The sequence below is a fragment of the Sinocyclocheilus grahami genome, unplaced genomic scaffold, assembly GCF_001515645.1.
Source record: "Sinocyclocheilus grahami isolate Dianchi unplaced genomic scaffold, SAMN03320097.WGS_v1.1 scaffold318.1, whole genome shotgun sequence".
In the NCBI taxonomy this organism is placed as follows: domain Eukaryota; kingdom Metazoa; phylum Chordata; class Actinopteri; order Cypriniformes; family Cyprinidae; genus Sinocyclocheilus; species Sinocyclocheilus grahami.
In genome coordinates, this window is record NW_015505497.1 from 755,794 (window position 1) to 771,445 (window position 15,652).

At 35.4% G+C, this 15,652-nt stretch overlaps 2 protein-coding genes across 2 annotated transcripts in view; both read left to right on the forward strand.

Annotated features, from left to right (window-relative positions):
* xrcc4 (X-ray repair complementing defective repair in Chinese hamster cells 4) overlaps positions 1–7,023 on the forward strand; it is a 32,530-nt gene extending 25,507 nt beyond the window's left edge. The window contains exon 8 of the mRNA XM_016294427.1: positions 6,852–7,023. Coding sequence (XP_016149913.1) covers positions 6,852–6,966 — 115 coding nt within the window. The 3' untranslated portion in view covers positions 6,967–7,023. The remainder of the gene's footprint in view (positions 1–6,851) is intronic.
* A 1,309-nt stretch (positions 7,024–8,332) lies between these two features.
* LOC107602041 (versican core protein-like) overlaps positions 8,333–15,652 on the forward strand; it is a 27,964-nt gene continuing 20,644 nt past the window's right edge. Inside the window, exons 1-4 of the mRNA XM_016294428.1 lie at positions 8,333–8,580; positions 9,433–9,506; positions 10,944–11,354; positions 14,050–14,123. Of these exons, the coding sequence (XP_016149914.1) occupies positions 9,440–9,506; positions 10,944–11,354; positions 14,050–14,123 (552 nt within the window). The 5' untranslated portion in view covers positions 8,333–8,580; positions 9,433–9,439. The remainder of the gene's footprint in view (positions 8,581–9,432; positions 9,507–10,943; positions 11,355–14,049; positions 14,124–15,652) is intronic.

A 15,652-nucleotide genomic window follows, 5' to 3' on the forward strand; every position in this document is an offset into this window, starting at 1 on the left:
TTTTCTCACAAACAAACCTCACAATCACTGCTCTCTACAGATGGTGAGACTCTGTGCCATGACATCTGCTCTAATAAAGCCCATTTTTAAAAGCATTTCTTCTCTAAAGGCTGAAAAGAATCACCCAGCAGACATCATTTGTTTATTCAGCCACAGGACCGCTTGTGGTGCACGTCCTCAACTCTCTCGACACATGTTCGGATCAGGGGAGTGTAATCACGTCTTTGGTTAATTTTTTTGATTCAGATGAATGTGAAAATTTGCAATGCATTTTATGTAAGTCTATGTGGGGCAGGAGTTGGTTTCATCTGTTGTAAATTGATTGGAGCACGGAGTCAGATGATGGAAGGGAGGGCTTGGAAAGCAATCATGTGATGATGTGAAAAGTCATTTCTAAGAAAGAGAAAGTTAGATTGTTGTGTTTATAGATTGCGCATACAAATAAACAAAAAAAAAGAGATTTGTAAATCACTGAGACTGCAAAGTAAATTGACTGTAGAGTGTCTCCTTCCAGGTCAAGTAGAAGGAAGTCGAAACTCTATTAGAAGATTCAGAGATGCATTAGAAGTTAAATAGTTCTTTAGAAGAAAGACAGAAAGAGAGAGGTGAAGGAAGGGAGAGAGAGCGAGAGAAAGAAAGACATGGATTAATTTGGCCCCTGGCTGAAACTGTGCTGTTCTACAGTCTCCCAGCACCTGCCTAGAGATGGACCTGGCAGAGCACGACAGCAGACAACAATCAGGCTAGTTACACTGCATTAATCCAGACCTCAGTATGTGTGTTTGCTTCGTGGGTCTCCTTAAGAAATGTCCGGCTTGAGTTTTACCTCACAATCAAAAGGGAAAAAAAGAAATCATTATAATCATTATTGCATATTAATATTTTTTTTTGCATTGTGACATCATTTCCATGATAAGTACATTTACCCTCCAAAACTCACGTTTTCAAAACAAAAAAGTACTACAATGGATTATACTTTCAATTTAAATAATAATAATAATATATAATTTTTTCATTTAAATATAATTTGACATCATATACAATTAATATATCATTTATTATACATAATATATTTGTGTCTTTTTTGTCATTTTAAACATGTTTTATAGATATTTAAAATGTTGGTATTTTAAACAAATCTATTTTTGTTCAGTTCATTTATGTGTGTTTACATCTAATTGTCAATAGAAATTTTGGTCATAATATAATTATTTTGTTATATATTTTGTGTTTGTGTGTGCAGAATTTATACTTTATATAATTATTATTTATTATAATATATAAAACATTGTTGTAATTGTATAAATAGTTGTTTATCATTAATATGCATATGTATATATATATATATATATATGTATGTATGTAATTTAATAGATTTTTTTATTATTTTATTGCAGTATGTTAGGGGCAAATGGTGTGGTAATTCATAGTTCTTAAAAATATTGTTACAATGCAAAATCTTTAGTGGTCTTAAGAACAGTCATTTTATTTTTGCAAAATATAATTTCTTTCAATTTCATTGTTGGTTGTTTATTTATTTATTTAAATTTTTTTTAATTCATTTATTTTTTTGTTATGCAGGATGTGTTCTGATTTGTTGAAATATGGCAGCTTGATGCAAGTTGAGTTTGAGTCAAATTGACTTTGAGTTTAGTGTGTTACTATCTGTTTGCATCGTTCTAATAAAATCATCCATTGGTTTACTTTTTGATATGTGAATATACATTTACCTGCATCAGCATCTTATGTCACAATATGGCTGTAGTCTGACATTTGGCTCCGTACTGTACCGTAACGTAACTTCTCTCCCTCTTTTTGTGCTCCTTTGCATTTTCTTAACCAGTTCCAGAACTTCTCGTCATGTCCGTAATAATTTAAAAGAAACATAAGACCTTTTTTCCCAACCCGCAGACAATTCCCGCCCTGTTCCCAGTGAATCATGACAGCAAATATAGCGGCTTACAAGGCAGCAGCGTCTACATTTGTGCTCATCTGTTATCCCTGCTCATACCTATAGATTTCCTCCCAGAGGGTGGTAGGAAAGTCACTTTTTCTGTCTCAAAGCTGTCCTTACAGGAGAGTTTAGTTGCGTCAAAATGACTTCCAGATGCGGAAACCCCTTGATCAAACCACGATATTTACGTGTGCAGAAATGCAGATCCACTGTTTACACTCCGATTGTGCTGACTAAGCATTGTTTCACTTTTGAGTTTTTAAAGGCTTGCTGAAAGCACCAAAGACGCATTTCTGATGCTCGAGTTACTTAGTTCAATAAATGTGGTTTTTGAGAGTCAAATGAGAATGAGTGAATCAGCTGATTCTATTTTGGTGTTTACACGTAAAAAATAAATCAATCAATCAAAATCTTAAGGCCTCTCAGGGTTTATTTGGTACCAACACACCATATAAAAGCTCTTTGGTCTCTGTGAGTGCAAGAAAAGACCAAATACAAACTTTTCTTACTTGGTTCTTTGTATTTCTACGGAAGAATCATGATCTGTTTGCAAGCAGGAGGTGTTTGTTACTTTAAAGTAATAGTTCTTCCAAAAATAAAAATTTGCTGAAAATGTATTTACCCTCAGGCCATCCAAGATGTAGATGAGTTTGTTTCTTCATCAAAACAGATTTGGAGAAATTTTGCATTACATCACTTGCTCACCAATGGATCCTCTGCAGTGAATGGGTGCCGCCAGAATGAGAGTCCAAACAGCTGATAAAAACATTACAGTAATCCACACAACTCCAGTCAAGCAATTAACGTCTTGTGAAGAAACTAATTTGTAAGAAACAAATCCATCTTTACAATGTTTTTAACTTCAAAACATAAAATATGAGTCTTCTACTATATTGCCTCCGCCAATGAAATAGTTATCTCGTCTGAATCAGGAGAGAAATCTGCACAAATCAATCAACATTGAAAACAGTTCTAAACGAATATGTTTTGATGTGAGAGGACAACAGGGCATGGACTTTTTTACTGGAGGAAGTGTTATTATGAATCATGTACTTGTATTTTAGCCAGAAGCAATGGTTTGATGGTTTAATTGGTTTAAAAACATCTTAATGATGGATTTGTTTCTTACAAACACACAGAATTTCACCTTACAAGACAATAATTGATGGACTGGAGTGGTGTGGATTATTGTGATGTTTTTATCAGCTGTTTGGAGTCTCATTCTGACGGCACCCATTCACTACAGAGGATCCATTGCTGAACAAAGCATGTAATGCAAAATTTCTGTAAATCTGTTCTGATGAAGAAACAAACTCATCTACTCATCTTGTACAGCCTGAGGGTGAGTACATTTTTAACAAATGTTCATTTTTGGGTGAACTATTCCTTTAACTAGCTAACTCGGGATGATTTCTTAGTCATTCACACAAACAAAATGAGCAAAACTCTAACATCAACCAGCCTTGATGATTGACATTGATGATTATGCTAATAAATGGATTTAGTTGAAGCAACAGAATGTGGCATCTGTTTCTGAAGTGTTTTTAAAGACTTCCGCTCCGTTCTGTTGCTTCAATCCCAGTGTACCTCACCTAAAACTTGCTTCCTTTTTGCCAGACAGCTTTTTAATTGCACGTCTCAGAAGCAGGTATTTGAATCCTGAACTGCACTTGTGGCAGGTTGAGCCCTCGGATGTGATTCTGATGATGAACTGTCTTTAACTGAAAAATGAGTGTTTACTATTGTCACTTTGCATTATTGACACTATTTTCCTAATTAATGCTGTTCAGTTGCTTTGACACAATCTGTATTGTTAAAAGCGCTATATAAATAAAGGTGACTTGACTTGACTTGACTTGATTCTGCCGGGATCATGAACCTGGAGATGCAATCTGTTTTACAATATAAGGCCTGGTTGCTTGTACATTGGGGCCCAAAAGCCTGATTCTTCCAGCCAAAATGCTTCTGTGTTGCATTTATGATTAGTAACCTTGAAATAGAGCACAATCTGAAATGTTTCTTAAATCTTCATTGTTTTATCATATTCTTGTCTTCTTCTTTTTTTTTTACATTTACATGAAGAAAAATTAATATTTTCCATGTGGTTTAGACTTTTTGACTCAACATTGACTCAACAGTAACATTTCAGTGTTGTGAATCTGTTTTCCTCTTGAAATTTAAACATTTTCTGTTGAGCAAATGTGGCTCATTGCAGTGGAATATTTTATTTGTATTTTTCCTGATTGTTATTATGGTGGTGTTTTATGAAGCAGCTCTTACGTTTTCACCAGGATCCTAAAGGGTTTCTGGTATCTCCTCAACATGATCCTCTAAAACCGTGTCTTGTTCACCTGAGTCCTGTAGCTGTATTATGAGGGGACACTGCTGGATGCAGACCTGTTTGTAATAAGGAAGCGTTTGTTTCCAGAGACAGGCTCTTTAAGAGTGTGAATGCTTTACGTGGATGCTATTAACTTAGCATCCACGTAAGTCGTGGAGAAGTCGTGGCCTAATGGTTAGAGAGTCGGACTCATAACCCAAAGGCTGTGGGTTCGAGTCTCGTACTGTACATGATTTTTGAATGTACAGCGCTCTCTCCCACCTTCAATACCACGACTGAGGTGCCCTTGAGCAAGGCACCGAACCCCCAAATGCTCCCCGGGCGCCGCAGCATAAATGGCTGCCCACTGCTCCGGGTGTGTGTTCACGGTTTGTGTGTGTTCACTGCTGTGTGTGTGCACTTTGGATGGGTAAATGCAGAGCACTAATTCCAAGTATGGGTCACCATACTTGGCCACATGTCACTTCACTTTTTAACTTTTAATGACCTCCATTTCCCCCAAAGTGAGGCTTGTTAAAGCCCACAAATATTAGTGTGCTTGAGACAAAATCAGAAAACTCAGAATATGATTCCTGGTGCGTTATACATTTAATGCATTCAATTCTTATTCTTTTTACTCATTCTTTTTCTTAGAATTTATCCTTTAAAAAAATCTATTTATTTATTTAATACATTATTTATATAGATGTGTGTGTGTTAATTATTTAATATATTGATTTATTTATACATGTATTATGTTATATATTTTATATCTAGATAGATATGCTTTAACATATTTTATATTAATTATATTATGTATATATCATATAATTATATAATTATTATTTTTTTATTATATTACATATAATTAATAATATTTTAATTAATTTTTTATTTTTATAAATAGATAATTTTTATGTATTTAATATATTTTACTTAATGAAATTAGTTGTTATTTTTATTTATAATTTATTTTCATATTAGTATATCTTTGCAGGATCACAATATATTTACAACACTTTAATTTCCAGACCACTTTAGAGATGCTAGAAATTGGATTTTATATATATATCCCAAAATACCCAAAATCCAACACCTTTATATATATATATATATATATATATATATGTGTGTGACCCTGGACCACAAAACCAGTCATAAGTGTACTTTTTTTTTTTATTGAGATTTATACATCATCTGAAAGCTGAATATTAATTTCCATTAATGTATGGTTTGTTAGGATAGGACAATATTTGGCCGAGATACAAGTATTTGAAATCTAGAAACTGAGGGTGCAAAAAAATCTAAATATTGAGAAAATCGCCTTTGAAGTTGTCCAAATGAAGTCCTTAGCAATGCATATTACTAATCAAAAATCGAAATTTACGAAATATCTTCATGGAACATGATCTTTACTTAATATCCTAGTGATTTTTGGCATAAAAGAAAAATCGATAATTTTGACCCATGCAATGTATTTTTGGCTATTGCTACAAATATACCTGTGCTATATGACTGGTCACATATATATATATATATATATATATATATATATAAGGTGTTGGATTTTGGGTGTGATGCTCTCAGTTCAGATGCCAGTCGCCATCCAGACCTGCATTAGTCAAACTTTTCCGTGTGAGCTGTTTCTACATGAAATCATTCATCACCACAAACCAATTCAAGTCTTTCCTCTAAAACTGACCCGGATTGCTGGTTCTTTCTGAATGTTTTACAGATTGTACAGTATTGATCTGACAAACCAGAAATATGTGAAAAAGATCACCAGAGAGTCATTGAGTTCAAGAACCACTTGCATCAAAATATGGTTATTTGCTTAAAGAACCTTTATTTTGAAGTTTACATTCATCTAGTCAGTTTAATTAGATGTTATATAATTCAACTAACTTTCTCTAATGTGTGTTTAATTCCAGCCGTGTTGTCCATGTGTTTTCTGGTACTCCACCGGACAAGCTTTGCTTAAAAGGCTACATGATCCCCGGCACATCCTGAAATTAACAGGCTTACGGGACCATAAATCTCATTTATTTTTTCCTGTGACCTGATTTCTTCTAGCGCTTTGAAAAGCTCTCCGTATAGCCCTTAGAGACACGATCCTGTGGGAATTACTGCAGTTTAACCTTTCTTTTCTTGTTTTAATGCTGAGGATGCATTTCTGACATGCTAACTTTGTCACAATGTAGTAACCAAAATCATTTTGTCTTCATATTATCAGCCTAACTTACTGTAGTTCTGACTTCAGAGCATTTATGTCACATATTTCCAGCAGGATGTACATCAGTGTCAGATTCACCTTGAAAGTGACCTTTTATGTGATGCTGAAAACACATGGCATGTGCCTGATTATAAAGGAGCTTTTTTTGACAGAAGCAGGGTGAACTGTGCAGCGTTTAGTCTTGACCCCGTTTTAAGGAGCCTGTGGTGGGATGGGGTTTGACTGGGTCACTGTAATCAGGCAGCAGTCAGACTTTGCTCCAGTGTCATGACTTATACTAGCTCCTGCTATGTATTTAACCTTTACCTTCTGCTGACGGTTGTTCCTTCACTTTGTAATTTTAGAGAGAAGCCGACCGAAGAGACCAAAGCCGAGACGAGCAAAACGTCAAGCATCAAACCCAAACCAGCAAGCGCTGCGGCGAACCTTGATCCGGACGACCTGTTCGATGATATATGACCCTCTTTGGGGCCTAATGAGCACCGTTTGTGATAAGCATGACTTTTGTACTGTGAAGAGACCAAAGCCGAGACGAGCAAAACGTCAAGCATCAAACCCAAACCAGCAAGCGCTGCGGCGAACCTTGATCCGGAAGACCTGTTCGATGATATATGACCCTCTTTGGGGCCTAATGAGCACCGTTTGTGATAAGCATGACTTTTGTACTGTTTTTAAACTGTAGGAGTAATAAAATTGTATGTTTTAAAAGTATTTTTATAGTAAAGATTAATTGGCTCTATACTAATAAACAATAAAAGTTTTTTAAAAAGAACACTACTTTTTAATGGCAAGTGAAGCAAAATTATGAACAAGTCCATTTTAACTCTGTAAGGTGTGAATAAATATAATAAATGTGAATAAAGATGTGATTTTCTCATTCCCTAAGTAGTGATATTTCAAAATGGATTTTAATCCCAAACTGTTTTTGCATTTTTTTTTTTCTTTCTATCTATCTATCTATCTATCTATCTATAAACTGACTTCAAACAATGTTTTGCAATACTGCTTTCATATTCTCATTGAATTTACAGTTTGATGTAGGCCTACTATCCACTTAAACAATACGTGATCAAGTTTCAGGACAGTTTATCTGACTTTTATGTACTATTTATGTAAACGCTGGTAACTTTACTTTTGCAAATGCAGCATTGATGAACACATTAAAAAAATCTTACCCACAAACTTTTAAACAGCAGGGTATGAATTTCAACCCTATACCTTGATTTTGATTTGTAATCTCACACACACTGCAATAGCCAAATCAAATCAATGGTGCAGGTGTTTTCTAGAGGAGGTAACGGTGCTGTCTCTCCCCCGTGTGGAAAGCTCAGGCAAGCTCTTATAAGTGGAGTTGGGCAGTTCACATCAGTTCACAAGAGTAATTTGGTCGCTTTCACACCCCTTAATAACCCAGTAACCCCATCAGCACCTTCTCTGCCTGATTATCAGTGCTCTGTCAGACCGCGCGCGCAGTGAGATACAGATGCGCTTTTACGCACGCGTAATACAGAGAGCTGCTTGATGGTCAGGACTGCGAATGTTCAGTGCATATCTAAGCTGTAAAATGAATACTCGTTTCATTTGCAAAGTTGAATCGAAGACTGTCTCTTATTTGAGCTCCCACGGGCGCGTGCAGTTTGGATTTTGCGCGAAAATGTTCCAAGATTGCGCAATGCATTCATAATAAAGTTAGTCGGAGAAACAACTAACTCATTTGTCTTTAATTACTTATAACCCAACCTACATGTTCAAGCTAACTGTTCAGTGATTCAAGGTACAGTTTGCACCAGCTCGAAGAGCGCAGAACATCTCCGTTCCTCTTCAGCAGGATGCATCAGATTCTTTTTTGGGTGGGCACTTTCTGCCCCTCCTCTGGAAACTGACGAAATTATGGGTGGACATGGAATTTGAACTTGCTGCCGGCTCATGTCTCCAGTCTTTCCGTGGGCACCAGGGAAAGAAACAGCACTGAAGTCTGCTGCTCACTATTGGAGCATCAGAGATATTTGCACTTTTTTTGTGAAGGGTTGCATTTGGAGAATCAGGAATAGCCAAGACTGCCTACAGGAAAAAGTAAGTTCTATTCTATTCTATTAAAAACAATTATGTCCTAATTGATAAGTTTATGAATATTACTATTATTTCACATTAACAAGTCATTTGCTGTGGTTAATGTCCATTGCACTTTAATTTGACCATGTTCTGCTCGCCGTCTTTTGATATTAGAGCAGATTTCTCTCAGTGCATCTCTGTTTCTCATTTGATTGTGTTGTCAGAGCTTGCCTGTCGCCCTGAAGCTGTGTTTGCGTTTGGCATCTTCTCAGTGGAGATCCACTTATCATTATCTCATCACTATCATTGTAACACCAGCTCTGCTTTAATGCTGATAACTGAGAATGTGAGCTTTGGATTCATTTCAGAAAAGCTTTTCGTTTGGTCTGGTGTGGTTGATCGGTCTTCATTAGCGCGCGCACTCGTGCTGATTGTTGCGTGAAGGTGCTTTATATATCGCTCTCTAGTGTTTGATAGTGTGTACTATATAGGGCGTGTGTGACTGTCACCAAAGCTGTCATAAAATGATCTTTGTGTTTCCGAGGAATGAGTAAAGTAGGACTGTCCAGTATATTAAGATGGAACGTATACATCCTTTGTAACCGCTAATTATGAATGAAGCTTTCATAAACACGTTCTGTATCTGATGGCAAAGCCATATATTGAATTGATAAAGGGAGACAGGAGAGCAAACAGACAGTGGGTGTCTAAAGACCCCAGTTGGACCTGGAACAAAGACATAGACGGACATTAAACACAGGCAGTTTGACAACCAACCCACATTTAGGAGTAAACTGTAGCTGCAAACGCCAAACGAACTAAACTCATGACTACCTTTTACCAAATGAAAAGCTTTTATGTATTTATTTACAGAACTGAGATGTTATTGGACGTTAAGCACATCCTCTGGTTGGTCTGTGCCTGCAGCGCTGCTGTAACCAAAGATGGTGAGGTTTTTTTTATTCTTTATTCTCATTAAAATGATAAACTTCTGTCCAAACCTTTAAAACTAGGTAAACGCTATAGGGATGCAGTGATGTTAATATATCCAGTTATCATTTTCATTTGATGGACGATATCGATCAGTGGAAGATATTCAAATGATCGCGATAAACATTTGCATGTAATGGCCGATAACAGTTAAATGGCAGATATTCCAATTTGATTCTATTTTTCATTTAAATGATAAAAGTGAGTTTAGGCATCACAGCATTATCTATGATATGAAAAATATTCATATTATTGACATTTATGCATTTAATGCTTTTATCCAAAGCAGAGGAACAAATATGCCAACCATTTGTCAAAGAATCAACACTCTAAAAACTGCTGGGTTGTTTCAACCCAACTTTGGGTCAAATATAGATTAACCCAACTTTTGGGTTAAAAATGTAATGTAAACATTTAACCCAACGGTTGGGTTAGTCCATATTTGACCCAAAGTTGGGTTGAAACAACCCAGCATTTTTTAGAGTGAACAATTGATTAACTATATAAATATAGTGTATGGAGTACTAAAAATATTCATAAAATCAATGTTATTTATTATAATAGTTGTAAATATTATAATAAATATTATAATTAAATATGTTCTAATATTAGCCTAAATATTTTTTTTTAATTTGTTAAAGCTTAGATTAATTGGTGTTATTAAAGTATTAGTGTTTTTAGTGTTACATGATGACAAAAGTAACTGAACTTAAAATGAGGAGAAATGAGTGTGTACATTATGTAAAATCAACTAATACAATGATATATTTAAAAAAATATATATCGGTCAGTAACCGATATGAAATGCATCCCTTGTAATCATTGTAAACCAATAGCAATCGCTCAGCACTTCCTGTGTTGTGTGCTAAACGACTACTTCCCGTCTGCTACAGTGTTATTTTAGTTTCACTGATGTACTATTGGTTTTTGTTAACATTTTGAATTATAATTCGAATATCAAAATATTAAAATATTTTTAATTTTAGTTAACATTTTAGAAACGTTTTATATCGTTTTAAGGTTAGTTTATAGTTATTTTTATACTTAACCTTTTTTATTTAAGATAGATGCCATTTATTATTTTTGTTTAGTTAGTAATATTCTAAGTTTAATTTTTTTAGTTTCATGTAATGTTTTTTTTTTAATATATATATATATATATAGTTTTAGTTAATGATAATAGCCCTGGTCTGCTATAAGTGACTAATACTGTATGAGAGATGAACTGCAATGTTTTTGGTTTATATAACTGTTATGTTTCTTTTAATATCGTAATTAAGCAGTATGGTTAAAATATTCAGTCTCAATGGAAGCAGAACACTTGAGTGTTGTTTCAAAGCTTCCAGCAGATGATATTCTGACGTTCCTCTCCTCCATCTGCTTCTTGCTTGCAGACTCTGCTCGCAGGATGAGGGTGGAGAGGAGTTCTCCAGTGAGGGGCTCGCTGGCAGAGCAGGTGGTCCTGCCCTGCTATTTCTCCATCCTCCCGGCTCCTACCGGCAGCTCCAGCACCTCCACCACTGCAGCCACGGCCACGGCCTCCAGCGCCCACCCGGACCAGCTCCGCATCAAGTGGACTAAACTCGTGGGCGATGAGGAAATGATAGTGATTGTGACCCAGAATGGGTTCCTCAAGATCGGGCCGGAGTTTAAAGGCAGGGTATCGATTCCCAGCCACTTTGAAGATGTGGGCGACGCGTCTCTGACCATAGAGAGGCTCAGGGCCAGTGATGCGGGCGCTTACCGCTGCGAGGTCATGCACGGCATCGAAGACACCCAAGAGTCCGTCTCCCTGAAAGTCAGCGGTCAGTCATTCTCTATGCAAATTATGAAAGGAATACATGTTCCTGGTTGAACTGTAATCATATGAACCTCCAATTGCCAGTCAGTTTTGTTACAGAACAACTAATTTTCAGGAGTTTCTTCTGGAGCTAAAAATTGTTTAAAAATGCTATTTATAAAAAATTATTATATTATTTATTAAATATATAAATACTGTGTACTGAGTATTAAAAATATCATAATTAATATATAATATTAAAATGTTTAAAATTATTATAATGAGTAATTTATTAATATGAAATATTAATTTTGAGATTTGCTAAAGATTAGATTTATTTTATATATTTATATAATTACGGTATATTTTTAGATTTATAGATGTTATTCAATTATTAGTATTTAATAAAAAATTAAACAATAAAGGTAATCTAAATGTAAAAATAGGGGAAATTAGCATGTTAAATTAAATATTTAAATTATAATATTATAATTAAATATTCATTAATACTTATCACATATTATAATTAAATATTCCCTATTTTTTAATATTATTTCAATGTTTTATTTGTTAAGTGATCTCACTTTTTATGATCCAATTAAGTCTGGCCCTACATTTATCTCACATTTCATCTGGAAATATAATATATAGTTGTTTGTAATATATGGTCTTTTTAAATATTAGACTACAAAGGTCATTTATATTTAAAAATCGAGGTAATGAGCATGCAAAATGTAATATTTTGACTAATAATATTATAATTATATATTAATTAATACTTATTAAATACTGTAATTAAATGTTAATTAATATTATTATTATTATTTTAACTTGAAGTGTGGCCAGTTTTCATGATCCAGTTCAATCTTGGCCTAGTTTTTTTATGTTATTAAAATAAAATGGGTTGTGAAGTAATGTATGACTTGAAAATATTAGCACTATTATTTAAGTGAAATTTTTCATATTATTTATTAAATATTATATTAATTTATATTAAATATTCACCTTGATATTTGCAAATTATTTGATCATTTTAGACACGTACAATTATAATTTTAGATTTATCAGTGTTATTAAATTATTATTGTTTTTACAGACTACAATGGTGATCTAAACTTAAAAATAGGGGAAATGAGCATGCAAAATATTTTTTTTCCTTTACCATGATATATACTATGTATATTTTCTCATGTTTCATGCGGATATATATTTATCAATATGTCACGTTGCAAAGTAAAATGGTGTTTCTTTAACTTCCTTCAGCAGGATTCCCATTGACAGCAATGGCTCTCAGATGTGCTGCACTTTTTTACTCTCGTAAGCACATGTGATGTTGCAGTTAGTCATCGCTAGCCAAAATGAAACAGTGTTCCTGTCAGGAGGCAAGAGGGGGGAAGATTATTTTGCATTAGAGTCTGGAAAAATCACTTTCAGAGTCTGGATTTCCCTCGAATCTTGACAAGGCCCTATTGTGTTTCTAAGTAATAGAAAGGCAGGGTGAATGATTTGTGTTTTAATCAGTTCAAGAAAATGGTTCATTGAATGACTGCATTATGAACGAATGTCTGAAAAATCATTCAAGAAACTGTTTTCTTGTAAGACAGTGCCATGCAAAGATTGAAAGTATACAGTGTATTCAAACATACACTTTTTGAATGTGTATGCACAACACTCAAACATTATACATGCAGTATTATACATGAAACATTCATCCAACAGAAAAAGTGAAAGAAACTGCTACAGATCTTATAGGTGTATTTGTTGTGCAAACGTGTAAAACATGAGCACATCTGGCTCAGGTGAGATGCTGCTGTTGGAGTGTTTGTAGGCCCATAGAGAGCCGTGTGCCTTCAAGCCAAATACACTCAATGCCCTCTTTTGGGGCCCGGGCAGCGATGATTGCTACTCAAGGGTAGCGCCTACCCAAAAAACACACTGCCATCCCTCTGAGGAAAGAGCATTCAGAACCTTGCCCGTCAGCCAGCAGCTCTGCTAATGTACCCACAAAAGACTAGAAAAGCCCATAAAAGGGCAAATAACAGAGGCATACTGCATGACCTCTTCTGAGCCTTATTAGTAGTGTTTGCTAAAGCAATGATCACTAGTACTGTTGCTCATTTGTGTTACAATATTACATTTAACATGTAACTCAGCCTGTTTATTATGAATATATGATTTATGAATTAAGAATTTTTGTCCCCCATCCCCCCCCTTTAAATTTATTTTTCATTTGCAAACCTTCTTCTAAAAGTTGTGTGTATAAATTTATCCACTTTCTTTAGTAATTAGTACTTTGTTTTTGGAATTAATTTTGTGTGTGTATGTGTATATACAGTATATATACAAAAACTAAATTAACAATAAATATTATATTTTATCATTTTTTTTCATGGTTTAGCTGTTAGACAGTTAGCACAGTAAAATTAGAATTTATGTTTTATTTTTCATTTTGTTTTATTTATTTATTTGATTTGATTAATTTGCATGCTTTATCCTTCTTGAAAATGTTGCATCCATAAATTCATTCTTTTTTTTATTCATACACATGCAGATGGATGTCTTTGGCCATTTCACTGCATCATGCACCATTTTTTCCCTTTCTTTCTTTTCGAGCAATCTGCCGTAATCATAGTGTTTTCAAGATATTTAGTCTAGTTCAAAATATACAACTTTTAAAATCTTGTGTTAAGATCTGTCTGCCTGTTTTTGAGCACTCACAGATCATATAAAAACCTATTTTGAAGACTTTGAAGTTATGTCAGATAATTGCCTTTTAGCACCATTTAGGGATACTGTACAGGAAAATAGTTAATAAGTGTATAAAGTTTTGATATTTTGATGCTGTGTAATGCTGTGAGAGCGATTACTATTCAGATCATGTTCAGTATTTGACACGACAGGTTCCTAAATAGCTGAACAATACAATTATTCTTCATTTTTGCCGGACAACAGCTTGTTGTTGTGGCTGAAACTGTCAGTGTTCAGTACAAAAGCGGCCCTCTTGCCCATTTGTTGTTAGATGTCAAAACACTTGAACGAGTTGTGTTCAACCAAGTCTCAGCCTTTCTCACACAGAACAACCTCCTGGACAGCAACCAATCTGGCTTCAGAAGTGGACATTCGACCGAGACTGCCTTGCTTTCAGTTGTTGAAGCCCTAAGACTGGCAAGAGTGGCTTCCAAATCTTCTATACTTATTTTGCTGGATCTGTCTGCTGCTTTTGATACGGTGAACCACCAGATTCTCCTGTCAACCCTATTGGAAAATGGCATCTCAGGAACCGCACGCCAGTGGTTTGAGTCTTACCTCTCAGATAGGTCCTTCAAGGTATCTTGGAGAGGTGACGTGTCCAAGTTGCAACATCTAGCTACTGGGGTGCCTCAGGGCTCAGTACTTGGACCACTTCTCTTCTCTGTCTACATGGCATCACTAGGTTCTGTCATTCAGAAACATGGCTTTTCATATCACTGCTATGCTGATGACACTCAACTCTACCTTTCATTCCATCCTGATGATTCAAGATTTTTTATTTGTCACATACATGGTTATGTAGAGAATATATGACCAGCAGTGAAATGTAAGTTGAAAAAAGTGAGAAAAAAACCCATCTGCTTTGTTTAACCAGTTAATTCATGGGAGAGCGCGAACGCAGTCCCCCACTACCATAAATTATGCAGTCGAGATTCCCACATTTGGGGAATTCGCATTCGCAGGAGTCAGCACAACCGGAGTGCAATGGCCGAGCCTCACCCTGGGTGAACCACTTTCTTGATCATGGTGTCTCCCCTGTCAGGTAAGTATCAGTTAATGATCCGACGATATCTGCTCGCATCTCAGCATGTCTAACAGACATTTCTCGTTGGATGACGGACCATCACCTTCAACTCAACCTGGCTAAGACAGAACTGCTTGTGGTTTCAACAGACCCATCACTTTTTCAAAATTTCACCACCCAGTTAGGCTCATCAACCATAACTCCTTCAAAAACAGCTAGAAACCTTGGAGTTGTGATTGATGATAAGCTGAATTTCTCAGACCACATTGCTAAAACAGCCCGGTCCTGCAGATTTGCTTTATACAACATTAGGAAGATCAGGCCCTTTCTTTCAGAACATGCAACACAACTCTTGTTCTATCCAGGCTGGATTATTGCAATGCTCTCTTGGCAGGTCTCCCAGCCACTTCTATCAAACCTCTACAATTAATCCAAAATGCCGCTGCAAGATTAATCTTTAATGAGCCGGAAAGCACACGTCACACCTCTGTTCATCAGTTTGCACTGGCTACCAGTAGCTGCTCGCATTAAATTCAAGGCATTAATGT